Source organism: Mus musculus, chromosome 9 (genome assembly GCF_000001635.26).
Source record: "Mus musculus strain C57BL/6J chromosome 9, GRCm38.p6 C57BL/6J".
Classification (NCBI taxonomy): Eukaryota; Metazoa; Chordata; class Mammalia; order Rodentia; family Muridae; genus Mus; species Mus musculus.
Genome location: NC_000075.6, coordinates 111177597 through 111204631, shown reverse-complemented (window position 1 = coordinate 111204631; position 27035 = coordinate 111177597). Strand labels below are relative to the sequence as shown.

The following is a 27035-nucleotide window of genomic DNA, read 5'->3' as shown; positions in this document are numbered from 1 at the left end:
TTCCCCTGAAAAAAAAGAGGAAAACCAGGATGAAAAAGATAAAATTTAAATTCATGTCCTTTGTTTGACTTCAGATCTACCTATCTTTACACGGGTCAGAGTTCAACTTAAAGTGTAGCTCCAGGTAAAAAAAAGCCCACATCTAGGCAAATAAATACTTGATGGGGTAAAATGTGGCACAGATGGGGACAGTGTTCATCAGGCCTTGTGAACGAAGGAGCTCCAGGCTGCGTGTTGTGAGTCAGGACATGTACTGATGAAGGCAGAATGGTAGCCTGGACTAGAGAAAGGCCCAAATGTCTCTAGTAACTTAATTTGTTTAGAATTTACTTTTGCAAAATTAAAACATACAGATTTCACATAGAACAGTATAGAAAATGCTTCTGAACTACACCCTTTAAAATGGCTAAAATGGTAACTTTATTGTGGTATGTTTTTGCCATAATAAAAAAATTTGTTTTAAATCTATTTCAAGTAACTTTTAAAAAACAGCATTTTGGCTATGCATAGCCTACTGTCCCAAACTAAAGGCAAAGTCAAGCACTGTGGCTGCTTCCTATAACTACACCAGTGTTACTGTGACCTTGCTTTTCTGAGTGACGTGGAGTACAGCAGTAAAAATTAGGGCAGAGGAGATGGAGACCATCAGGGACTGGATATAATCCCTACAGTCATGCATATGAACATGAACCATCACAACATAGTGCATTTTGTCAGACAAACAAGCAAGAGCCCACATACACATTCTGAGTGAAGGGCCATGAAGTGGCTGACTGAGCATCAAGAGCAGCCCCAGGCCTGCGGGAGAACATGGAGGCTCTCCTTTGACAAAGGATGCTAAAGATAAGGCCAGAGCATGCTCATCTGTCAGAAAGCATGGAACTCGCCAAAGTACCTGGGAATCTGCAGAAAAGGAGCTCACAAGAGCCAGTAGTGGGGAAATCTGAGCATCAAAAGGAACAAAATTTATAAAGACTTCATAAAGGATGATAGGTCACTGTGAATGTATAACTCCTTATTTTGAAACTACACAAGCAAAGGAGTCTTTATCTTGACTTTCTTTTTTGTTTTTGTTTTTGTTTTTGTTTTTCGAGACAGGGTTTCTCTGTGTAGCCCTGGCTGTCCTGGAACTCACTTTGTAGACCAGGCTGGCCTCAAACTCAGAAATCCGCCTGCCTCTGCCTCCCGAGTGCTGGGATTAAAGGCGTGAGCCATCACGCCCAGCTTATCTTGAGACGCCCGGCTTATCTTGACTTTCAAAACTATGCAAATTGTTTCATCTAGGTAATAAAAAATTAAGATCCTAAGTATGGACATGATAAAAGATAGAAAGGCCACAAAGGATAAGGAGGATAAAAAGAAATCTAAAGCTTCGAGAAGAGAGCTCTAAAGTCATTTATCTGTTATGTAACCTTTATCTGAAAGATAGTCTTCCAACAGTAATAAAAACTGAAAAATGAGCAATTTCCAAAAAGAAACCAAAAGTCCATGAAAAGATATTCAAAACCAGTAGCTTTATCAGAGAAATGCAAATCAGAGCTCCATCCTCTAGATGGCCAGCCAGGAAAGGGCAAACACTGGCAAACAGCAGAGAGGATCTGGTTAAGAACAGCCAGCAGCACCTCAGCTGAAATGCCGACACTACTCCCAAAGTCCGCTGCTCTCTCAGGGTCTGTGCAGTTGCCAGGCTACCCAACAATCCCACTCCCAAGCAATCAGACAAAGGGAAGCAATGTCCCAACAAAAACTACAGAGGTGTTCGTGTCAGCATTTCTCACGAAAGGCCAAAGGGAAAAACAACCCAAATATCAATTAATGCTGCTGGATCCCCCAACGCATGTAGCTACCCTAAAGATGGAATGTTAACATGTCACAGAAAGAAATGAAGCACTTATATGAATGCCACAACATGGCTGACTCGGGATTACTACACTAAGTATAAGACGACAATCATAAAATGGTTCCTTTTATGATTCTGTTGATATCAGAGTCTAGAATGAGGAAATACAGAAACACAAAGAAGATCAGTAGTTACTTGGGGCCAGAGGATCAGACACAGGAAGACGATGACTAAAGAAGATTCAGATTCTACTTGAGAGAATGTCAATATCTTTGTGAGTGTGACAGATGCACCTTTATGTGAATATACTAAACTCCACTGAATCATAGCTTTTAGGAAGTTATATATGAATTGAATCATTTTTTTCATGTTTTCGTATGTATGGGTGTTTGCTTGCATGTATGACTGTGCATCAATTTCTTGCCTGGTAACCGTGAAAGCCAGGAGGGGGTATCAGATTCCTTGGAACTGGATCTACGCTCTAAACAGCCAGCTACCTGGGCTCTGTAAAAAGGACCATGCCACTTCTGAAGCAGGCTTGCAAAAAAAGGGCTCCAGTTACATTTAATGACATCTCTATACCTGACATCCTGTTCACAGGAACTAAAGAGGACAGGGACCACCCTGCGCCGCCCCCACCACCACCCCCAAAAGACACTGTGGGAATGAAAAAAAAAAGCATTTAAGAAAGGCAAGCTTATAGGACAGGCAATCAAGTTTCCTCAAATCTAAACTGTACTGGGGAGAGGTGGAAAGGGAACCAATAGCTAAGAGTTTCAACACAGCAACTAATTCCAAGGTGTGGGGCTCACCTGGATTCTGGGAGGGTGTGGCTGGGAGAGGGTTGACTGGGGTGGGGTAGGGATGATACAAGATTGCAGGGCAGTCTCACTGGACAGTCCTGGTTGGCCCAGAATTTACTACCACACTATGCTGGCCTCAGACTCAAAGAACATCCTCTTGACTCTAATTCCTCCATACTGGGATTAAAGATGTGTGCCACCCTACCAGCTTGTTTCTGTTTTGTTTTGAGAAAGGGTCTCAGTGTAATCTTGGCTATAAATCCATCATCCTTTTGCCTCAGCTTCTCAAGTGCTAGGATTATGTGCACAACCATGGCTAGCTTCTGATTGCTTTCTAAGCATAAAAATGAAAAAGCCTATGGCACTTTGAAACTACTAAAATTTTAATATATAGGAATTGATATTAATTTTTCAAGCATGAACTGGTCTTTTGTATGAGCATGTGTGTGCATGCATGTCTGTGGGTGTCAGATATTCAAGTGTAGTGGCTGAGGCTTAAGTCTCACCTTTCATATTAAGGCAGAGTCTCTTGTTGAACCCAGAGCTCAGTGGTTTGTGTTGACTCCCTAGCTTACTCCAGGCATCCAGTCTCTGCCATGCCCTGGTATTTACATGGGCACTGAGGATCCAAAATCTTGTCCTTAAGTTTTTATGACAAGTGCTTTATTTTCTCAACCATCTCTAGTCCCTGAAATGTTTTTGTAATATATTTTTTAAAGGGAGAACATGCAGTCTATCCAGATTAATTATTAAGATTAGATGCCTAGACTTTGTTCTAAATACAGAGTAGAAAAGGCCAGGGCTGGGCTAACTATGGGTTAATGGTAACAAGGGGGAGCTGAGACTCATTAGATTCTCTACAGTCTTCTTCTATGTTTAAAATCCATATGCACTTTAAAGACTTGTTTTTATTTGATGTGTCTCTGTGAATATCTACATACATGCATATGGATCATGTGTATGCCAGAACCTGCAGAGGCCAGAAGCATGGGTCAGATCCTGTGAAACTGGTGTTACAAGCAGTTGTGAGCGACCTGATGTGGGTGCTGGTAACTAAACCTGGGTCCCCTTGAAGAACAGCAAGTGTGCTTAGCCACCAAGCCATCCCTTAATAACATGTTTTTTAAATGTCAGATGAGCTGGTTTCTATTAAAGTATTATAACGCCATGACCATGGGAGTTTATCAAATGCTATACAACTAGCCACCTCCCTTTATTATGTGCAATTCAGATGTGCTTCCAACAACTCATCAACACCAATTTCCTACGGTTTTCTTTTTATTTCTCTATTGGCAATGTAGCAGTAACTAATTTCTAGCAATAATATCCAATTATTCTCTACTTAGAAACTAACATTAAAATGTCCAGGTCCAATAAACTTTTAATACAACCCAGAGTCTCTGCTGCTGCTGTCTGAGGGCAGATATGTCACTTTGACCAGTGGCCTTTATTCTTCAGCTGTGACTTCTCAAGAAAACACCTGTCAATGTCTGACTCACATCTTTAAACTGCTGCTTCTAAGTAACTGGTTATTTGGAAAGTGGAGTCTCTTGAAGTGATAAGAAGCTCACAGAAGAAAAAAAAAAAAAAGGCCTATCTCACTGAAGCTTCCAAGTTGTGTCATTCTGTTCACAATGGAGACAAGGGGCAACTCAATGTCATTTTCACAGTTAAAAGAATAAATATTTAGCCAAGCAGTGGTGGTACACACCTTTAATCCCAGCACTTGGGAGGCAGAAATAGGTGGATTTCTGAGTTTGAGGCCAGCCTGGTCTACAGAGTAAGTTCCAGGACAGCCAGGGCTATACAGAGAAACCCTGTCTCAAAAAACCAAAAAAAAAAAAAGTTCATTATCTAGTTTTTAAAAACCCAAAAAAGTATAGAAGTTTTTCCTTCAAAAATTATTTTTAAAAAACTCATAGGTGGGATTGGGGATTTAGCTCAGTGGTAGAGCACTTGCCTAGCAAGTGCCAAGGCCCTGGGTTTTGGTCCTCAGCTCTGAAGAAAAAAAAAAATCCATAGGGCACTGGCTGACTTCTCAGACCACTCAGTTCTGACTGCAGCTTCCCACCAGCCCCATATCTCCTTTAAACAGCGGGCTTTGATTTTCCTCCCCTCCCCCCAAGACAGTGATGTACGAGATGAGTGGATACCTTTGACTTCTCTTCGTTCTCTCTATAAAACTCTGCCATCTGCTCCTCCTGCTCTTCAATGACATCCTTGAGGGTGTCCACCTGGTAGATCAGATTGTTCTTCTCATTGTCTAGTTGTGCATTGGACACCATGGCTTTCTTGTATTTCTCTTCTACTTCAGACAAAGACTCCTAAATAACAAAAAAACATCAGCTTGACATCTATGACATGGTGGCTGCCCATGGGAGACACACAGCAGTGTGGCCTGGCATACACACGGAAGCATTCCACACAATGCAAGCAGGCTAGGCACTCCTCGTTCAGTAACGTGCACATGTAACACAGATGAGACGACACTAATGCCTCTCTGAGAAGTGGTCTCTTTTGCATACCAAGAACACAACATCAAGCAGCGAAGAAAAAGTGTGCAGAAAACATTTGTTTTTAAGAAACAGAAAATGTACAACAAATAATATTTTCAAAAGTTTCTCTTGTAGTTTTTAACAGGCAAATGTCTGGTGTTCAAAATGCAGTAGTTTGAGAGAGCTCAGCCTCTGTCTATACAACAACACACTAATCTGAATTTTGCCACTTCTGGGTTTCTGTTTTCAGTATTTCCTCAGTGTGCATAATGCTAATCTAAATGGGTTGGACACTCTTCCTAGCAATTATCCATTTTTGGGTCATTGTTAAATAAATACAAAAATCACTGAAGAGCTATTGCACAGTGCCTGAAATTTCACAAAGCTTTTACCTAAGATATTGTATAGATATTTTAAAACAATAAGTAACTTGATAATTGCAATTGCCTTTGACTTATTAAGAGATAAAAAGAAAAACTCATTTAGAAAAGCAACTATTTTTTGAGATTTTTTAAAAAAATAATAATAATACAAATGTCTAACAAACCAAAATCAGTAAAAAAGGCTTAGGACTCGGTAGTGAGAATTCTGGAATTTTGGTTTCTTTTAAAAGCACAGGAATATAATAAGAATATGTTTACTTTTTAATCCCAGGTATGGGATATGTGACTACTTCAGACTGTCCATAGCAGCTGACTATGATTTGCCTCCTGCTCTAGCAGGGGCATGATTTTTGCCAGCTGCAAATGGTTTCTACAATCATGTGACATTTGGAATTCTGGGGACTTTTCAGAAGGTATATAAATGCTAGGGCCCCAAAAGGCAGTGTGGGTTGTTGGTTGGTTGCTGTATTTGAGGTTTTTTAAGTAGTTGTGAACAAAAAATAAGGAAAAAAAGTAGATATCCTGAGACCCTTAATCAGCAGAAAATAGTCTAATGATAACGTCTTCCTCTTTCCTTTCAACTCTCTTTTTTTCTCCTTTATCTAGTGTTAAGGGCTGAAAAGGGCAGAAGAAAGAACAACCCACAATGTAGCCAAAGATAGCTACAGAACTCCAGAAGTGTGAGAATTCTGGTTTCCTTAAAACCCAGTTCTGTGACTACTATATTTGTGTTTTAACCCCAGATGTGGGCTATGGAGCTGCTTCAGTTTGTCCACAGCCACTGGCTATAACTGTCTCGAGCTCTAGGAGAGGCACGGTTTTTGTCAGCAACATAGTTTAATTCTGGGGACTCTGGAGAGGATACAAATTCAGAACCCCAGAGGGTCTGTGGCAGCTGCTGCCCCCCCCCTCCCCCCCGGCTGCTGGTTCATCCTGTGGCTCTGTTCACTACTGCAGGACTGCTGGACATTCTGACAGTGAAGACTGGACTTGCCCCTAGGAAGTCAACACCCTTACTGGACAGGAAGTAGTCTAAAGAGGTCTATGCCCTCCTCCTCCTCCCTCAAGCTTCTTTCTCTCCTACAAAGTGTTGAGGGGTTGGAAGGGATTAGGGTGGAATAAAGGTTGGGAGGGAGGTAGAAGTATGAGGACCTAATGAAGTAGTAAACAAATAAGTCAGTGAGAGCCCTTACATTTATAACCAGTTTTTCAACAACGGTGTCCGCACAATCCAAAGGGGAAAGAATGAATGGTACTGGAACAACTCACTGTTTAAAAAACGAAGACGGATGCCAACAACACTCACAAAGGTTAGCTCAAGATGAGCCAACCCCCTAAATGCAAAGCAAACAACATCAAAACTAAGGAAATACAGAAGTAAGCCTTTATGGCTGTGGGTGGGTAATGACTTCTTAAAACTTACATCAAAAACACTATCAGCCAAAGAGAAAAAGGAGACCTTTATTAAAAAAACTTTACTCAGCAAATGGCAATTCACAGTTCTGATAACTGGCTTCAGCCCAGACCTACAGAGTCAACAACAGGCTCAAAACTCAAAATGATGACTGCATGAGTAGGCAGTGCCCAAAGAGGGTTTAAGATGGATCTCCAAAGTGTACAAGCTCAGCAGCGCTCCTCACTAGGGATTGCACACCAAACCACAAAATGTGGCCCAGCGTCCCACCTACTAAGATAGCAAGAACCCATAACCAAGGCATAGGACTGAGGGCAAATGCTCAGTAGAAGAGACCCCCCCACACACCTCAATCCCTAGCCAGCCCTTCTCTCCTCAAAGAAGGGTTAGGGAGGGTGTGGTAAACCTGGGCCCCTTACACTGCTGACGTAAGTTAAGTGCCTACTCTGCAAACAGTTGGCAGTTCCTCAGATACCCAATGCTCTAACTAGCATTGCTTCACAAACCAGAACTAAATACAGGTATGATTCAAAATAGCATTGAAAACATTTAACTAAAAGCCTATTTTAAAATTTCAACTATAGGAAGATCCCAATTCAATGATATCTATTCATATAATACCAAATTTCATCCAAGAGGCTAAGAGAAAAAAAATTCTCATCATTTTAGGGTGTGATTCCATGTTTAACAGAATCCAAGGAAGCTCAGAACTAAGACACATGGACAAAATACACAATGCAAGTCCATTTAAATTCTGTGCAACATAACTTCCTGTAAAAAGCATACAACAGACTTTAAAGTGGGGCTGAAGGGATGGCTCAGTGGTTAAGAGCACTTGCACTTCTTCCAAAGGATCCAAGTTTGATTTGTGGCACCTACTACAGACGGCTCACAACTATCTGTATCTCCAGCTCTAAGAAAGCTGATGTCTTTTGGCCTCTGTGGGAAACCACCCACGTATATAAACATAAATAAAATATAATTTAAAGAAAGACTTTAAAGTGCCAAGGTGGAAAAATATTCTAATCTTACTAGCATAGTGATAGTCATTTCGAGTCAGTTTTATGAAAACACAAATTTTCAACCCTCTCCCAGATCCACTGATTCCCAAACTGGAGGTAGAGACTAGCAATTTATATTTTAAGCAACTCCAGGTGATTTTGGTATACAGCACATTTTGCAGCTACAGTGTAAATGTTTAAGCTTTGACTATGCCTAGATATTCCTCAAATAAGCATTCATAACTGATGCCAAATCCTCTACTAGTACTTGAATTCAGTATCTTCATTATTTTAGTCTTAGTTCACAGTATAAAATGGACACTTAACATACTGATCAGTTTGTAGCTGATAAGATTCCTTCTCCTAGTCTGCTCAACAGTTCTTTCTGGAATTGAAGAGATGACTTACTCCGACTAGGAAATCATAAACAAAATTAAAACACAAGACTGAAGCAAGCATTTATGTCAGACAATTTATGCAATGACAGACACTTTGCTCTTGTCCTCAACATCTCAACTCCTACTCAAGTAAACACAACAAACCTATGTAAAGGCTGAGGTAGTTCCCAGCACATGCTAAGGAACGGAGTCATCTTAACTGCATGCCACCAAAATCTCAAGTCCTAGTAAAAGCAATATGAACTTTCAGAGACTGGAAGAATGAAAGCTGCCTAGTTTGGGCTGGGCCTTCGGGGACGTGAAGCCTCAACTATGTCTTCATTTCTCAGAGCTGGGTTTGGTCTGGCTAAATGAAGATTTTGTTAGGCACGCTGGTTGCTTACGGAAGCTAGAAACAGCTATGGTGCAAAGCTTCTGGTTGCCTAAGGGAAGTACCCAGCTGTGCCTTTCAACTTCCAAGAGGAAATTTCTGAAATCTAAACTTTTATAAGCATCAGTGTTTTTTCTGTCTTGCTTACCCAAAGTTGTTTGTTTGTTTGTTTGTTATTTGAGACAGGTGTTCTGTGTTGCTCAGATTGGTTTTGGGCTCACAGGCCCAAGTCATCTTCCTGTTTCAGTACCTGGGGTTTCCAGTGTGTGCCACTGAACCTGGTCCAAAAGTGTTCCTTTCCCCTCTCTTCTCTCTCTCTTCTCTCCTTTCTCTCCCTCCCCCTTGACCTCAGTTTGTTTGTATTTGAGACAATGCTGGCCTTAAATTACTGATCCTCCTACCTCCACATCCCAAGTGCTGGGGTTATAAGCATGAGGATGTATGTGTATACACACAAACACACAAACACACACATGAGGGCTGTTTTGATTATCAACATGACTACATCTGGAATTAACTAAAACCCAAGCATCTGGGTACACCTGTAAGGGGTTTGTTTTTCTTGATTGGATCATTTAAGGTTGGAAGACCCATCTTAAGTCTGGCCCACACCTTCTAGTGGCAGCCTCCATAAAGGTCACTGAAAGTAGACGCTTTGTGCTTGCCTGCTTGCCCTCAGTCTTCCTGGCAGGTTCAGTCCTTCACTGGCATTACAGCCAACTCCTTGGGGTTCCTGCATATACTGATGAACAACTAAGACATGCAGCCTCACAAACCTAACAACTACTTGTGGCAGGATTTTCCCTGTCCAATTACATTAAAATAATATAAAATATTAATAATATTAAATAGTGCAGCAGGAGGCCTGTGACTGGACAGGGGAAAGGGAGGCGGAGCTAAGAGTTGCAGAGACAGAGAGCATGTCAGGAGAAAGAAGAAGCCAAGATGGAGGTGGACAGGAAGAAGGTCCTGTGCCTCTCAACTTGCAAGAGGAAATTTCTGAAATCTACAGTGTGGCTTTAAATAGCCACAGGTAGATATGATATCGTAAAGGATAGACTAATTGGGATAATTTGTCTAATCTAGGTGGGCAGGTTTTATCATTATCAATTGGTTCTGAAATTATTGTACTGGCATCTTGTGAATTGAGAATTTATTGATAAATCTGACTTGTTAATTATAAGCTTCTAGAGTTTTGCTTGTACCGGGTGGCTGGGTGGTGTGGCGGCTGACCGCAGGGTGGACAGTGGTTGTATGGAGCCGGCGTGGCTGCAAAAGGAACTTGGAAGCTCTGGCCCCCGCCAGAGAGTTGGTGGGTAGAGTAGCTGGATGGAGCATGGGAACTTGGCAGTTCGTATTTAATACTTCTGGAAACAACTAGGGGGGGTGAGGTGGGAGTGTAGGGGAGGGATATGCTGAGTTACCTTTTTCTGTGTGGCATGTGCTAAGTTACCTTTTGGAATGCCTTGCATTCACTCTTACAGATACTTGCTGGTGTCTGACTTAAAAAACAAACAAACAAACAAAAACCACTTTAGTTTCTTCATCATATCCAGTTTGAACTTAATACTGAAACATGGAGGGCGTGGGCATAATCAGATGCTATTTCCAACCAAATGTCTCCCTGACACATTTACAGAGGCAAGTATAGACATCCTTGTTGGGAATAGATAAAAGTTATACAACTTGGCCTCCAAATTATTATTTTTTTTAAGATTAGATCGCTTAACATTTTTAACTTAGCACATGCCACACAGAAAAAGGTAACTCAGCATATCCCTCCCCTACACTCCCACCTCACCCCCCCTAGTTGTTTCCAGAAGTATTAAATACGAACTGCCAAGTTCCCATGCTCCATCCAGCTACTCTACCCACCAACTCTCTGGCGGGGGCCAGAGCTTCCAAGTTCCTTTTGCAGCCACGCCGGCTCCATACAACCACTGTCCACCCTGCGGTCAGCCGCCACACCACCCAGCCACCCGGTACAAACAAAACTCTAGAAGCTTATAATTAACAAGTCAGATTTATCAATAAATTCTCAATTCACAAGATGCCAGTACAATAATTTCAGAACACAGGTGGAGGGCAGAGGGCAGCCTGCAGGTGTCAGGTCACTTCTACCATGTGTTTCAGGGATCAAACTCAGGACATCAGGCCTGGCGGCAAGCTACTTTACCCACTGAGACATCTTGCCAGATCCAAATCCATTAAGATACTGAGCACATGTCATCCTTCTTAACTTACATACAGGCAAGAAAAGAATCAGTATGCATGCTTCAGGCCCCTTCTTCTCAAAGGGGCAGAACAATGCTTCCTCCTTCCACTTTAACCAGAATGGACTTGGTGACAGAATCAGGCAATGTTTTCATTGTGCTGGGAAGAATTTCAAGGTCCAGTCCTTAATAGAAATATCTTTAGAATATTTGTAAGTGTTTGTCTCATGTTGTATGACTAAGACCCAAGAGACAACTAAATATTTGACAAGTAGTAAAAATTGTAAGGAGCTGAGTGTGTTGGCTCCAGGCCAAAACAGGATGACCATAAGCTTAAGACCAGACTGGGCTACATAGAGTCCCTGTCTCAAAACAACAAAAAAGTACAAGCTACATTATCCTCTGCTCAGAATACCTTCCCCCAACCCACAGTAACATTGGAACATCAGCGGACTGCAAGCTTCCCTCGACTGTGCTTGGCAGGTTAAGCACATGCTTGAAGGACAAACACTGTTAGTAAAGCTATGAGCAGTGGGACCACCATCACCAACACTTCTGCAACAGAGCATGCATGGGCTGCAGCAGGAGCCCTGTACCTTCAGTTCCTTAAGGCCCTGCATGTACCGCCCTTCTACATCATGAATCTGGTCCTTCAGGTCATAGATGTCCTGCAGGACACAGGAAGGAACCATCGCACAAATATAGCTCAAAACTCAGAAGAATCACATGAAGACACAACTTAGTTCATCTAAAACTAGAGAAATTAAATATAAAAATACAAACATTCAACACTTTCAAACCACCGCAAGAGGCAAATTCTTCTGATGACAGCAGAACTGGAGAAATTGTCTAGTATCAGTACTTTCTTGGCACTGAATTTTTTTAAGATGGCATTAGAAAACAGAAGCCAGAATATAAATATATATTTTAAGATGTATATTAATTCTAACATTTTTAAATTTTATAAATCATAAATATTTTAGTACAATGCTTCATTTGCAACTAATAAATTACATAGTAAATTTATTGGAAGCAAATTTTACTCTTTATGCATAAGTTTCAAAAACCATAATCCAGTATAATCCAGTTCATACTCAACATACTCGGTCACTTTTAAATAACACAGGTACTAAGCACATTAACTGGGAGAAAGAGAGGCAGGTTATGTGCACTGAGGACACTTTTCAATGAGAGATTCTGTCCTGAGGACACATCTAAGTGGTGACAAGAACATCTGCTCCAAAGGTTTCCAGAAAAGTTCTTAAATGGGCCAATTTTTAAAAGGAAAATATAATGTTTTGTGTCCAACCACATCATGTAACGTCAAGGGGGGCTTGAGTGCAGCAGTGGCACAGAATGGATGGTTGGAGAACATCTTGCTCTGTGCTTTCCCTGCCTATCTCATTCCCTTCGGATAGGTGTGCTAGTCTTGTACTCATTGATTCATTCAACAACCGCTTTGCTAGGGGGCCAGCCCATCAGAAGTCAGGTACTAGGACCTAAAACCACCTCTTTCTCAGAGGCTATTATTTCAAGGGAAAAAAAAACTACACAAATGCCAAAAACTATACAGGAGCTGCCTAAGTCCAAGGCTGGAATAGCTTGTCTCAGTGTCCTTCTGTCCTATGAGAATAAAGCCCCTAAAGACAAGCCTTTTCCTTTTGCAAACTCTGTGTCTTCAACATATACGCCTGGCCAGTAGTAACAGCTCAAAGGACTCCACTGGCCTGGTCAACTCTCCTCCCTGCTACTGTTCTAGAACTCCTCGTTCTCTGCTGTCTTGCAATTTCACAAACCAGGCACCTGCCCCAGTACACAACCAACCTCTTCTGCTACTGGGCAGTCGGAAGGCATGGCCACAGGCACAGCCTCCAGGTAGCTGGCTCCACCTGCTCATGCCAACTCAGAGAAATACAAGCAACCTCACCTTTACAAAAAAGAAAACGGAAGGAAAAAAGGCAGCTATCTGATATTCCCATCTCTTGACTTACTGCCCACCCTCCCTAATCTTAGTATTACAAAGTAACTTCAGGGCCAATCTTACATTTTCTCCCCCTGAAAGTCATCATCTGTCCACTTCATCCTCCCCGGTCAAGCCCTGGGTGATACTCTCCCTCAGGACTGTGGCTAGAGTTAAGAGTTATTTTTAAGAATGCAAACCAGGGACTGGAGAGATGGCTAAGTGGTTGAGAGCACCAACTGCTCCTCCAGAGGTCCTGAGTTCAATCCCCAGCAACCACATGGTGGCTCACAATCATCTATGCCCTCTTCTGGTGTGTCACACTCATAATTATTAAATAAATAAATAAATATCTTAAAAAGAATGTAATTCAAATCATACTGCTCTCCTATGCAATACAGGAGTTGTGATTTGTACCCCCACCTACATACTGCCTCACCCCTCTCCCCCCACTCTCCTCCTGCTTTCTTTCACCAGCAAATCCTTCTTCCTTATCCTCTGGCAAGTATCCTGTACCAATGACCTTAAAGTTCTCTGAACTCATTCAAGAGAGACTCTTCCACCTTCTATGCTTTATTCACTTTTATTCTTCCTTCAGTCTTAGCTTGGCGCTTGCTTCTCTGAAAAGCCTTTGCTCTCTTTTCCTGGTCTTTACGATGCCTTTCTAAACTAATTACCCTGCTCTTCATGCCACTGCTTACTATTAGCTGCTTCAACTGACGCACATCAGTCTGTCCTTTCAAAAGACAGTGATCTCCTGAAGACCAGGTTACAACTGGCCGTCTACAGGCCCACTGCCAAGTGTTCAAAAACTGTGGCTGAGTGAGCGAGCGAGGGAGCGAGTGACTGAGTGAGAGTGAGCGAGTGAGCAAATGAATGTAACTGTTCTCACAAGTCTTGATCCACTCTTCAGATAACAGATTCAGCAAATAAGACATTCAAAAATAATCGTTTAGTACATTCTCATCTTTGAAATAAAAGGGTTAATAAATATGGAGACTCAACTGATGGATTAAGTAAACTTCCTACTAGCTCAAGTATTTCTGTTATCCAAATATTATACTTTTATTACTATGAAATACTGAGAACCTGTATTCAAGTATCTAATATGACAATGGCTCAAAAGGCTAAAAATTCCTTCTCCATAATCTGCTGCTCTTTGTAAATCCAAATATTTTCCACTCAAAACATGGCAAGGTCATTCTTAAAAGAAAACTTTCATATAGATCACATAACTGTTTGGCACTAGCAGAACCCATTGCAATGGCACCAAACCTTCAGAAGAGAGAACTGAAGAAAGAATAATCTAATCCACTCCTCTCAGCTCTGAAACATCCAGGTTTCTGAGCTCTGATGCCCATGAACTGGACAGAAACCCTACTTTGTTCCTCGTAAGTCACATGAAATGTTAAAAGCTCCATGGACTACCAAAAACCAAAGCTGCTTTGCAAAGGCAGACAGACTGCTTACCCGCAGTTCACTCAGTGAGGTGTCTGGGTCTATTAAGCTGCTGGTGTCCCCACTACCCCGTCTGGATGAGTTCCCACTTAGAGGCGTTGTAGCCGAGGCAGAATTTCGAGATGAAGGCTGAAAAAGGAAAAAGAAATGGCACTTGTGAGCTGTGTCTTCAAATGTTTGCTGTGAACATGAAGCAAGGGGCAGAGCAGTGGCGCGATAAAGAGCCTTGGATGAACATTCTAATAATGCAGTCAATAGGGACCAAGTGCAACCCATGCTGGTCTCAAACACGGGAGAGCTGTCAGGCTAACAGCCGTTTCAGAACTAATGTCTTATTAGTACTTCCTGTCTTGGTTCCTAACCTGCTGAAGCATCTCACCTTTGCTAAGAAAGATGAACTATTTTTGGCTAAGAGCAAGAACATCATACACTGCTATGCATTTAGACTGCTCTTCCCAAAGCCACACTGTTGACTAATAAACAGCAGAAAACCAGAAGACTTGTGGAGAGCCCTGTGAAAGCACTTGAAATGTGGCTGATTCCAGTGAGATGTAAGTAGAAAATGTGCACCAGACTTTGAAGGCTTTCTGCAGAAAAAACTGTGGACAAAATGCACCAGTCATGTTGGTGGAGTGTCATTGGCTGCTGCAACACTCTAAGGCCAGCAATAGGCTGAGGTTGGGGGCAAGGTCAGCCCAGGCTACATACAAAGACCCTAACTCAAATATCACAAAACAAAGGATTTATGTTGATGCTATATTGAAATATATTGGTTGACTGTTGAGTTGAATATTATTTAAATGGATTGTTTCTCTAGAGTGTGGCTGAAAAAAATTAAAATCACATAGACTTATAATTCTGCTTTGCATTATAAAATTTAACACAACATTTTCCTAAAACTTCCTAAAAATATGTTTTAAAGCTGGATGGTGGTGACATATGACTAATCCCAGCACTTGAGAGGCAGAGGCGGGCTGATCTCGGTGAATTTGAGGCCAGCCTGGTCAACAGAGCAAGTTCCTAACAGAGAAATCCTGTCTCAAAAAAACAAAACAAAAGAACAACCAACAAAAAATGTTTAGGAAAAAGAACCTTTACTGCAGAGGCACTCCTCCACAAGGAAGCTATCCTAGTTTCCTTATAGAAGCGATTTAGCTATAAGAAGAAAAATCAAAAGTATGAGTTAGTTGGTCCATTCCTGGACACTTGGTTTTTGTGTTTAATGGCTTCGCAATGTCAGTTTTCAGAGACTGCAAACCAAAGCAATAGCCAAGAGCTTTAGGATGACGTCCAGTGAAATAAACGCACTCTTCTCTCCATGTAGGACTTTCACATGATCTAAGGCTGCAGGAATTTCGAGGGGTCAAGGACAGGAAATAGACGAAGGGAAGAACCACTCTGTCAGCCAATTGTGCTGAACAGAGTGAAGGAGTCGCAGGAAGCACGGGGCTGACCTTGAGAGCTCCATCCATCAAGAATTTTATACTCACTCTTGTGTAGTTTTCAGCATACTGTTTGTCAGATTTTTCATCCAACTAGAAAAAAAAAGAGAGAGATAAAAATCAAGAAGACGCTCAGCATTGTTGACTTGTTTTGCGGGGAGAGGAACAAACTCAATGGCGCATTCTAAGTTCAGTGATGTGTGGATCCAAAGTAAACACATTAAAACTAGAATAAAAGCTATGACAAAGCATCAAGAACTTTTAGTCCACATCCTAAAGAAGATCAGCAAAAATCAAGCAGCATAGATTCAAAATTTTAGATTGTTTAGACAGATTTTTTTCATGGTATTTAAAATACATTAGAGAAAACTACATACAAACCTCATTGTGAACACTGCAAACGTCAACACAAAATGTAAACATTATTAAGATACAGAATAATGCATAAAACTATTTAATGACAAAAGGGTTATTAAAACTTTTTCTTTTTATACAGCAAACTCAAAGAATACAAGGGTAGAAAAATTGGCCTTTCTCCACACCAAGCCCTGCTCTACAAAGGACAATCAACCCAAGTCTCTCAAAATCTTAACATCAATGTCACAGCCACATTCTCTAGCTCCTTTCCCCCCACTTCTCTTTCCTTAATAGAATGTCTGATTCCCACACTATTACACTCATCTGCTTGTCTGATCGCTGTCATGCAAGCCTTGTGTCTACTACCAGCAGCTAGTGTGTAAGGACTCAGAAACACTACACCCACCTGTCCTCACAAGACTTTCTTGTTTTAATAGCTTCACAGTGGCAGGTCACCTCAACATGTGACATGCCTGTCAGACTAACCTGTCTCTGGCCTCCCAGACCTGCTGCAAAAGGGAAGTTCCTTATAGACCTACTCCAAAATTCTAACTTAGCTAAGGGAAAAAAACTCAGAGGATCTGAATGTGTTTCATGAACTACAGCATACACATTTGTTTGCATATACTATTAACCACAGTGAAAAGGTAACATCAACTTTAAACAAAACTAAAATATCCCTAGCCCTGAACTATGAGGTCAACCTTCTCAGCCCAGCTAGGTAGGGACTTGGAAACTTTCTCCAGCTGATGACTAAAACAGCATTCTGTTCGCCTTTACTCAATGACTTGACTCCGATGTCCTCGCATTTGAAAGGTTTTAACTTGTTTTTTATTACCCAGTTGTCATGTTTGACAAAGACCTTTTACTCAGATAGTACTCTGTCAGTGATGCAAATGCTGGGGCTTGATGTTGTATTTTTTTGGGCCCTTTCTTGCTGTACTATTTTCAAAAGGAAATCATTTTAATTTATTTAGATTTATTTAAAAATAACATCAAGTGTCATACAATAAGCAAGTGATGACAGCTGGACTCTCAATATTACCAGTGTCTGCTCTACATGAAGAAATTCCCTCTCAATCTGCTCTGGTGAAAAGCAATGAACAATGGCTAATATCACTCAAAGTCAAGAAGGGTATCTTTATAAACTGCCTTATTTTTCTAACTCATTTCTGCTAATAGGTTAACGAGAAAAGAAATATTCAAAATTAAAAGTCTAGTCCATCTGAAATCCTTCTTCATATTACCTTTCTTATAAACATGACCCCCAAACTTACCTACTTTTACCAGAGCATCACTGTGGAATAGCCTACATCTCAGAGGCTGCATCACTGTGGAATATCGTGCACGCAGAGGCTGCATCACTGGAGCACCACAACACTGACTATAGTGCTCACTGTATTCTGACAAACTCAGTGTCGCAACCCAAACTGATCATCAGCCAAACCTGAGGAATCGTTAAGCCAGCACAGCAGCCATGCTTGGCTGCAGTGGCTCAGCCAGAGACTCTGTCAGGCTCCCTTCCGAGGCTCACGCTGTCTATGAAAGGGGGCTGCAATGACAAGCAGTGTTTACAGTGAAGGCTGAAAGGACCTGCCAAACTCTGACATGGGTTTTAAATGCAATAAAATTTAATCATGCTCAAGGTATAAAAATAAATAAAATGCTTACAGTGTGGTTTGTTAAATGTATTCACTGAGTCACAATTACCCATTAACTTCTAATAAATGTCCTTCATTTGAAATACTTTGGGAAAAAAAGTGTTTCAAATTTAGGATTTATTTTTCAATTGTGGAAATAATTTTATCTCTTGGAGAGATGGTACCCAAATCTAAACATAGAATACACCTGTATTTCATACTTTATATATAACTGTTAAAAGTTAATTTTATATATTATTTTAGTGTAACTGAACTGATTGCAACCCAGCTTATAGAACATGTTAATATTTAACAACCTTTATATTTTAGAACAAAATGGATTTTTTTAAGTTTTTCTACTAAGAATACTCAACCTAAAAATAAGGTTATCTAAAAGTTGTTTAAATGTAAAACATAAAAAAAACACAAAGTGGATCTGATTCCATAACCATAGAAGGGAAGTAAACAATGACTTTAATAATTTCCTGAAATAATCCTGGCAAAGGGTTGCCTTCAAAAGCAGATGCAATGAATAAGTCAGCACATTTTACTCTTTTTATTTTCCTTTATTCTAGCCTGACCCACAGAACAAGACAAGAGGTTACAACATATGAACCCTGTAGTCTTGCAGAACTGGCTGGCACCTTTTCCGTACAGTGTGCCCACACACAGCAGCTGGAAAGCATCTTTCAAAGGCAGACCTGGGGCCAGTGAAGAATGGACCGATATGAATCCCCTTTCATCTGCTTCAGTGAGGTGAACGGAAGCAGATGCTCTTAGAGAGAGCTGCTTGTTTAGAGGACACCATCAAAAGGCAGAAGTAACTGTGTTTTATAGGCACTGAAAATGCAGAATGCAATGGCCCTCAGTCTGTAAAATAACAAGAATACTTAGAAAGCCCTGTACTAGACAATCTTTTGCTTATATTAAAGAGTTATTTAATTAAAATAGTCAGGAAGAGACAAATTGTAAAGCTCTTCATTTCTACATAATCACTAAAGCAAATTGCCAAGAACTGAATATATGGGGATAGAACCACTAATTCAGGTATCATAAATAGTGAGATTGGCAGAAATGAAGCTATGGAGAGAGCAGGTACATAGAGTAAATACAATCATATTTATAGGGGAAAAGCAGGAGCCAGTGGACCACTGGCACAGCTCGCTCACCAGGTAGGCACTCACCACTGAGCATCATGACCTGAGTTCACTCCACAGGACTACATGAAAGGAGAACAACTCCTGTGAGCTGTCCTCTGACCCACACACGTGCTCCATGCCAATGTCACACCAACACACATACACAAAATAAATTAAAATCTTAAAATGAAAAAGAGGCTACCAAGCAGGTTAATAAAATGGACAACATCTCAGAGAATAACTGAGAAACTTCATATGTGGGCAAAATCCTTGGTTCAATCCACAGCAAGATGAGACTGCTGTACAGCCAGATTTAAGAACTAGGAATGTGGAATAATTAGGACTGCAATTAAAATAATTGAAATTATTTTTAGGATTAAAATAGTTCAGGAATAGCTACTTCATACCATATGTGAAGTGCTAACAAAACCCAATCTTTGCATTTCCAGAACAACTGCCACCTCTCACCCCCTCCACAGGGCTGGGCAATCAGAACAGGGCTTGTCGGTGTGGTGCCGGCCGGGAGTGGGGGCTGGGGCTGGGGCTGGGGCCCTGGAGAGATGAGCTCAGAAGACAGGTCACAATGTACCTAACCGCTATGTACCCAGTGTTGCCATGGATACTCTCTCTGCCTCTATGCAGTCCCACAGCTGGGAACCACTAGGAAGGGTGCCATAGAGCAACACCAGAGTCCATTTTAAAACAGAAAATCAGTGGCATTTTACTAAGAAACATTTTATTATTCAGCTTTTAAAGTCTAACTATCACTTTATTGCTTTATCAAAACCAAGAAGGGGGCAAAAGTGAGCCAGAAGCGTCTTAACATGGGCTGGGCATGAGGGGTGTTAGGAAAGCACGCATTTCCTTAGGGATGAATGGTCTGTTAGGGATGCATGCCACACAGATAATTAGGAAATGACATGGATCGCTTCTCGGCCTTTTGGCTAAGATCAAGTGTAGGAAATGACATGGTGTAAATGGATTGGCTCTGGAATAATTCAGAAAAAAGAATAGTGAAAAATATCCCAAACACAATAAGCATGGATACTGGGACTCACCAAAAATGCTTAGGAGCTGTGGGGGGATGCCACAGGGTAAGAGGAAAGTATTTTTAAGCACATTTTAACAAACATTCCAAAATACTTATATTTCATGTTATATGCACAAGTAAATGTCTAAGGAGTTAATTCAATTCCTAACTTTAAAAATAACTACTATAGAGCTGGGCGTGGTGGCACATGCCTTTAATCCCAGCACTCGGGAGGCAGAGGCAGGAGGATTTCTGAGTTCGAGGCCAGCCTGGTCTACAGAGTGAGTTCCAGGACAACCAGGGCGATACAGAGAAACCCCGTCTCGAAAAAACAAAACAACACAACACAACTACTATAGAAGCTGTTAGTCACATGCCTGCAACAACACAACCCATGCAGTACACTCACGCTAGTCAAGTCTGAGATGCCGGCATCATCCACCTCAGAGACAACGCTTCCCCTACGATTGGAGCGACTAAAGTAATCAGCAGCAGAAACCTTTCAGTTAGAGAAAATGAAACACTTTAAAGTCAGAAAGGGAGAAGAACACTAGCTAAAACCAGGAAAGTGTGCGCTTGTTTTAATATGATGTTTGATGAAGTATCGTGAAATGAGAAAACTTTTACAATTAACTTATTTCAAAAAGCAAAAAAGAAGAGATACCTAAGTGAAGTCACAACTCCTAAAACAAGCCTTCTGCAGCGTCAAGGGCAATTCTGTGGTACAGAGACCATTCTCTGCCTGAGTTCATGACAAGCAAACCTTGCACGCTGAAGGCCCTGGGAACCTTCAACCGGGGAGGGCAGTGTTCCAGGCTATTATCAGACCTCTACCATAGTTTACAATATTATAACTCATTATAGCTATCAACCCTGGCAATGCTCAATTTCCACAATTCCTTTTTCACATGTCATTACATCAGGAATTGTTGGACAAAATAATGAAGACTGGCCTGGAAAGTCCCTTCTCTTGCTCTTCTAACAGCTGAGCCTCTTGCATGAGCTGTCACTGTCTCTGAAGACTCTTCCACGGTCACTCTCACATATCCGCCCTAAGGTGCTCCATCACATGCACCTGCCTTCTGCTCACACTGTGAGCTGTCTTCCATCTGTGCTCCTCCTTCGCTAGTTTATCTCTATGTCTTTAATAGGAGACAAGCTCAGAGATCTGTTCTCCTTGATTTGGCATGTTACTCCAAGCACTTAACACAGTGCCCCGGGTATAACAGGCACTCACTCCATTAACACCTATCAAGTGCCTGTCACCACTCACCAGTTATTCTGTCTGTCTGCCTGCCTGTCTGTCTGTCTGTCTGTCTGTTTTGAGACACATGAAGCTATTACAGCATCTACAGTGATTGGTTAGGTAAACCTCTGAACTGATGTTTTAAAATCTTGCCATCAACAGATAACAAAGGTCACAGTCTTAAGATATGGACAGGCACTGGCTCAACATACAGGCAGCAGCAGGTGGCCACACCCTGGATTCTGTTATAAGTACCATATAATGGTACGAGTATGACTCTCATTTGAGAGACTCGTTTTGGAAAATAAACAGATAAATAGGTATGCATAAGGAAACGAAAAATAGAATGAAAGTTTTTCAATAAAGGATTTGTACATAAAACACGTGAATCTATGACTCATTCTCAAGACCACTTTACAAAGCAAGCTGTTCACAGAAGCTGAAAGGAAAATGCTCTCCTTGTCAAATGCATATTTTACTTTGCAGCAAATTTCACAGAATCATACACTGTTGTCATGTAAAAGCTATGTTTGTTTGCACACAGACCATGCTCACCACACTCTCCCTTCGCCCACGACTGGCACGATCAGAAGACACAATGCTTGCGGTATCATCATCGATGGGCTACAAAAAGTAAAACAGATTCAGTTTCTCTCTGGGTCTCACAGACTGTAAACACATGGGAACAGTTCAGGAGGCCACTGTCCATTAGCACTGCAATTGGCAGGAGCCGTGGTGCAGCATTAAGGAGATAAGCTGCTACAGGGCATAATGAACTATCTTTAAGAACCAAGATGCTTCCCCAAAGCACTGCGAATTGTGTTAAACGCCAGCTCTTATTTAAGTTTAACGATGGTGAGAGTGTGAGTAAACCAGACAGAACTAGCTAGGGAAGACTTGAAGATCTGTGTGATCCTTGAGAAGTCAATAAATACACTTAAGATTTCAATTTAGGAAAGGAAAAAAATGATGTTTTAATATGAAGTAACATATGTCACAGAGGTTCCTACCAGCAGAGCTCTGAGGCGGTGACTCATTTCCTGGCTCTCATTCCTATGCAGCTAGCAGTGCTGGTACTGTTACCCCCTTTACAGGGCCGTGTTCTTCCCACTGCATTGGCAGAACTCATCTTTGGTACAAGTAAGTAGCCTATCTCCATTCTGATGTCATTAAGATGCCATTCTGGCATCACTACGGTAGAAATTCTAAACCCAAATTGCAAATGAAATAGAATCTAGCCAGCTCACAAGAACAAGGATCTACACTAATTTGTTTTTGAAAGTGTGCCATTAAAATCTTTTGCAGGAAGGCTACTGTGTTTGGCATATTAAAAATGTCACCAGGTCTGAAAACTGCCAAGTAGAATTTGAGTATACAGTGGGTTAAAAGGTAATGTCCATCTTTTGTGAAAGAGCCTTTATCCCTAAGCAAGCACACACGCACACACATACACACACACACACACACACACACGTTAGTTTTTATTATGTACAGGAATGGTATCTCTGAGAGCTGCAACTCATGGCCATAACTACAAACATAAACATAAAAGAAAGCCCAGAAAACTCATATTTTACCTGCTATAAAGTAATCTTAATGATTATTAATAATTAATAATTTCTCCAATTTGGGATAATCTGTAAGGATAACAATACAATATACCTAAAGAAATCATTTGCTTTAGGAATGTAAATTAGTATAGTCTTTTTGGTTGTCAATATATGGGCATAGATAGCAATATTAAAACACATATGCTCTGAGCATGGTGGCCCACACTTTTAACCCCAGCACTGGGGAGGCAGAGGCCAGTGGACCTCTGAGTTTGAGGCTGTGTAGTCTACAAGACCATCCAGAGCCACACAGAAAGACCACACCTCAGGGAGTACAGGGCTGGAAAGTTGGCTCAGCAGTTAGGATCACTTGCTGTTCTTGCAAGGGCCAGGGTTTGATTCCCACAGCCACATGGTAGCTCAGTCTCCTTTGAGTACAGCTCCAGAGGATATAATATCCTCTTCTAGCTTCCAAGTGCACAGGCATGCACATGGTGCACACAGAGATATGTAGGCAAAACATTTATACACATAAATCAAAAGTAAATATTTTTAAGCAATGCATATGCTCTTAAATTCCTATTATTTCCTGATACATGTATAAGTATACAAACACTCTGTTTGTGCACATGTGTGCATGTACAAGGAAGAGAAAGAGACAGAGGCAAAGAGAGAATGTGTGTTCATCAAAGGGCAAAGTGTCTGCTCTGCAAGCATGGTGGCCTTAATCTGGACTCCTAGCATCCATGTCAAAGCCAGGGTAGAAGTGTGTGCACTGGGGACAATGGCTCTTGGGCTCACTACCCAGCCAGTCTAGCCAAAACAGTGATCTCCAGGTTCAGTGAGACTCTTTAAACAAGGAAGGTAGAGGGGAGTATCTGACAAAGACACCTGACACTGACCTCTGACCTCTGTATATGAATGCACAGTTCATGTGTACACACAGATAATGTCTGACCACCTAAATGACCATCAATACTAAAATGATTTTTAAAATAATATCTATACCTTTGTGGGATAGCACACTGACATTAAAAAGATTTGATAATATATAACTATCTCAAAGTGATAATTGAAAAGGGGCATAACTTATTGTTAAGAATAATAATGTCAAAAAAAGGATGCTATAAATCTGAATGCACTGACACAGGATACTTTAAGAAACAGAGGAATAACACATACTGGAGAGGAAGCCATTTGTGGTCAAAATGAAAAGCATACATACATGTCCAAAACACCTCTGAAAGTGTGCATGTGAACGGACAAGTCCCATGTTACTCTGGATTTACTAACATTACTCACCCATAAACTACAAAATAAACTTTAACGTTCCAGAAAGAGCAGCACACCCACCAGGAGTATCAGTACTTGAAAGACAAAGTAACTTTCATGAATGGCAATACAAAAATTTTAAGGCGATTCAATGGCCTCAGTGCCAGACTCAGTCAAGCAAGTACTTGGGTTCACGCAGGAACAGTCAGGTAGCACATGTTAGTACTTGATTTGTATGGCCTTAGGAGCACATAATCCATGCACAAGATGGTGAAACACATCACTCCATCCCAAAGTGTGAGTGCAGAGCAACTACAACATCCCTAAAGCATGCAGACATTAGCTCACCACAGGACTGCTTCTGGAGGAACTTGCCCTGGATGAGTAGTAACTGTATTCGGACGGCTATAAAGTTTCCAAGAAGAAAGGATTTACAACAACGGCTAGCTCAGTTTCTCTGCTGGGAGTACAGTGACCCTACTCAACTCTTGATGCCCACGGTGAAAATAGCTGCTTTTCTTTGGTCTGACACCCCCACCTCACACCCATCCTTAAATGGGGAGGAAACGCCCCAAAGAGTTTCTCTATAGGCTCCCCTCATATGCTACCTCATAACTTCGAGTCGCCCCCTTATCACAACTGGCTGAATGAATGGGTCATCCTGTACCCTTCCCCTCCCTCCTTCCCCATTTAGACTTACAGTTCGAGAACCATAAGGGTTATATAATCCGCCATCATACAGAGATGCCTAAAGGACAAAGGAATATTACTTATCTGCTTAGCACTGGAGTTGGTTTGAAAATATCTTTATTATTTTGGAACTTCATAATTCAAAAATATGTAAGGGATAGTGTTATATTCTCTTACATACACAATTCACTGTACCAGTTTCATTATAACTTCATCAATATACTTGGTTAGAAAAAACACTGCAGTATTTTCTTTTACCCTCACGTTATAACATGAGGAAGCAAACTGGTATAAGCACTCCTGGGGTTCCAGTCTGGAAGTGGCCACAAAACAAACGGCTAGAAGCACCAGCAACTGGCATGTCACACAAAGCTATTGGTTATACTTTTAATTCAGCTTGCTTAATAGATTATTGACTGCCATAGCTGAGGGTCATAGCCTTAACCAAAGAAAAGTATGAGAGTGTAGCAGGACCCAGGTGAGTCCATCTCCTTACAGGAAACAGATTTTAACTATAAGCTACCAAAAGTCATCCACTTCTACATTGGCGAAAAACAGGATTATTTTTCATGCCCTAAGTTTTATATCCAAAACACAAAAAAAGCACAAAGCAGCGTACACTGCAGGGCATATGGCAGGAAGGCCACACAACTCAGCACCTAACAGTGGCCCTATTGCAGAGCACACACTGGAAGGAGGAAATACAAACCAGACTGGTACTCCTCAGCAGACCAGAAGTTACAGTAGGGGAGGCCTATGAAAACAGTGCACTAATTAAACCTAAAGAAGGCGAGTGGATCTGTGACAGCACTGCGTCCTCGGAGAGTACTGACCCTGCTCTGACTCTTGGGTGTCCCCATCGGCTCACTGCACAGGGAAGAAGACTGTAAGAGGCAGAACAACAGGAATAAGCAAAAACAAAACAAAACAGAACAAAACAAAACAAAATCAGCAGGAGAAGTCACTCCCCATCATGCAAGCAGAAGACTTTAAGCTTATGATTTTTGATTCCATAACTCATTAGTCAGGCCCAAGCAACTAAAGTAGTGTAAAAACAAAGGAAATAAGAAAAAAGTCACTAAAAAGTTTTTGAATGCTAACTGTTAAAGGTAAGAAAGAAAATCACTTCTAAGTGTTGTTAATCAATATGTCTACAACCTTTTGGTATTATAAAATTATTGGCAGGGTGGGAGACAAGGACCCAGGAGTATACTGAAGAAAAGGGGGCCCCGGCACTGGGAGTGTATCAAATGGTGGCCTCAGAACTGTCACCAGTAGCTCCTGAGGCACTGTCAATGCTTTATTGAGAGACTCTCAGTGGGCATGGCCATGTTATAAAGAACTCAAGTAAACGAGCCCTCAGTTACTGCTATCACTACATTTTTCAAACAGATCTGAAAGCCTGTCTTTCCAAACATACATGGACACAGAATACTAGTTAACCAGAGAAGCTGCACTCACCAGCTGAGTTCACTCACTAAAAGCACTTTTTATAAAGAAATTACATCTCTTTCCCTGTTGTCCCTTAAGACACAATTTTCATTTCTTTTCCCCTAAACCTAGACAAACAAGAATAGTGGGGGAAAAAACTGTGTATAGAGTAAGGTTTTAAGTTGATAGCATTTTCGGTGCTCAAAATTGAATCCAGAGCCTTGCATGTGCGAATAAGTTATTCTATCACATAGATTTGCTCCCATTCCTCAATAGTTTTAATGTGCTAGATACCACAAAATGCCAGGCGGTTTTAGCACAGCCTTTAATCCCAGCACTTGAGAGGCAGATCTCTGATTCAAGGTCACCTTGCTCTACAGAGTGAGTTCCAGGACAGCCAGTGCTACATCAAGAAACTCTGTCTTGAAAAAACATTAAAAAAAAAAAAAGTTAAATGTCAAAAAAGAAAAGTTTCTAACTGACTGTGGTGATGTGGGTAGCTGAGGTAGGATGTCCAGCCTTAACTACAGAGACACACCATGTCTCAAAATCAAATTAAAAAAAAAAAAAAAGCAAAAACATAAAACAGACAAAAAAGAAAACCAAGATTCTAATATTATATTAATATTCTAACAAACAATAACATCCGTCTCATCCTATATGTAGCTTATATTTTCAGATGTAAATTTTTAAAAAGTGTAGCTAGTAGTGAGTGTACTGATGTCTAAGGCTTACTCTGCAATGGATCAAAGCCTAGCTAGAAGCTGGCCATAGTGATCCCACCGTAACGCCAACTACTGGGAGGCTGAGGCAGAGGACTCTTGAGTTTGAGCCTGAGCTACATATATAGTGATACTCTGCCTAAAAAAACCAAAACAAACAAAAAACAGAATGATAGATAAG

The 27035-nt window shown here is 41.1% G+C and overlaps 1 protein-coding gene across 43 annotated transcripts in view; it reads right to left on the bottom strand.

Annotated features, from left to right (window-relative positions):
* Lrrfip2 (leucine rich repeat (in FLII) interacting protein 2) overlaps positions 1-27035 on the bottom strand; it is a 108123-nt gene that overhangs the window by 21037 nt on the left and 60051 nt on the right. For 11 of the 43 annotated variants that reach the window (XM_011243016.3, XM_011243018.3, XM_011243019.3 and 8 more), the window contains 4 exons: positions 15826-15870; positions 14348-14464; positions 11514-11585; positions 4797-4967 (listed from right to left, as the gene is read on the bottom strand). In XM_011243016.3, coding sequence (XP_011241318.1) covers positions 4797-4967; positions 11514-11585; positions 14348-14464; positions 15826-15870 — 405 coding nt within the window. Of the gene's footprint in view, positions 1-4796; positions 4968-11513; positions 11586-14347; positions 14465-15825; positions 15871-19320; positions 20178-20352; positions 20443-21735; positions 21814-22199; positions 22735-24359; positions 24417-24711; positions 24760-25410; positions 25456-25534; positions 25586-27035 lie in introns of those variants that run through there. The other 32 variants (XM_030244591.1, XM_011243024.3, XM_030244593.1 and 29 more) reach the window with 20 other exon arrangements.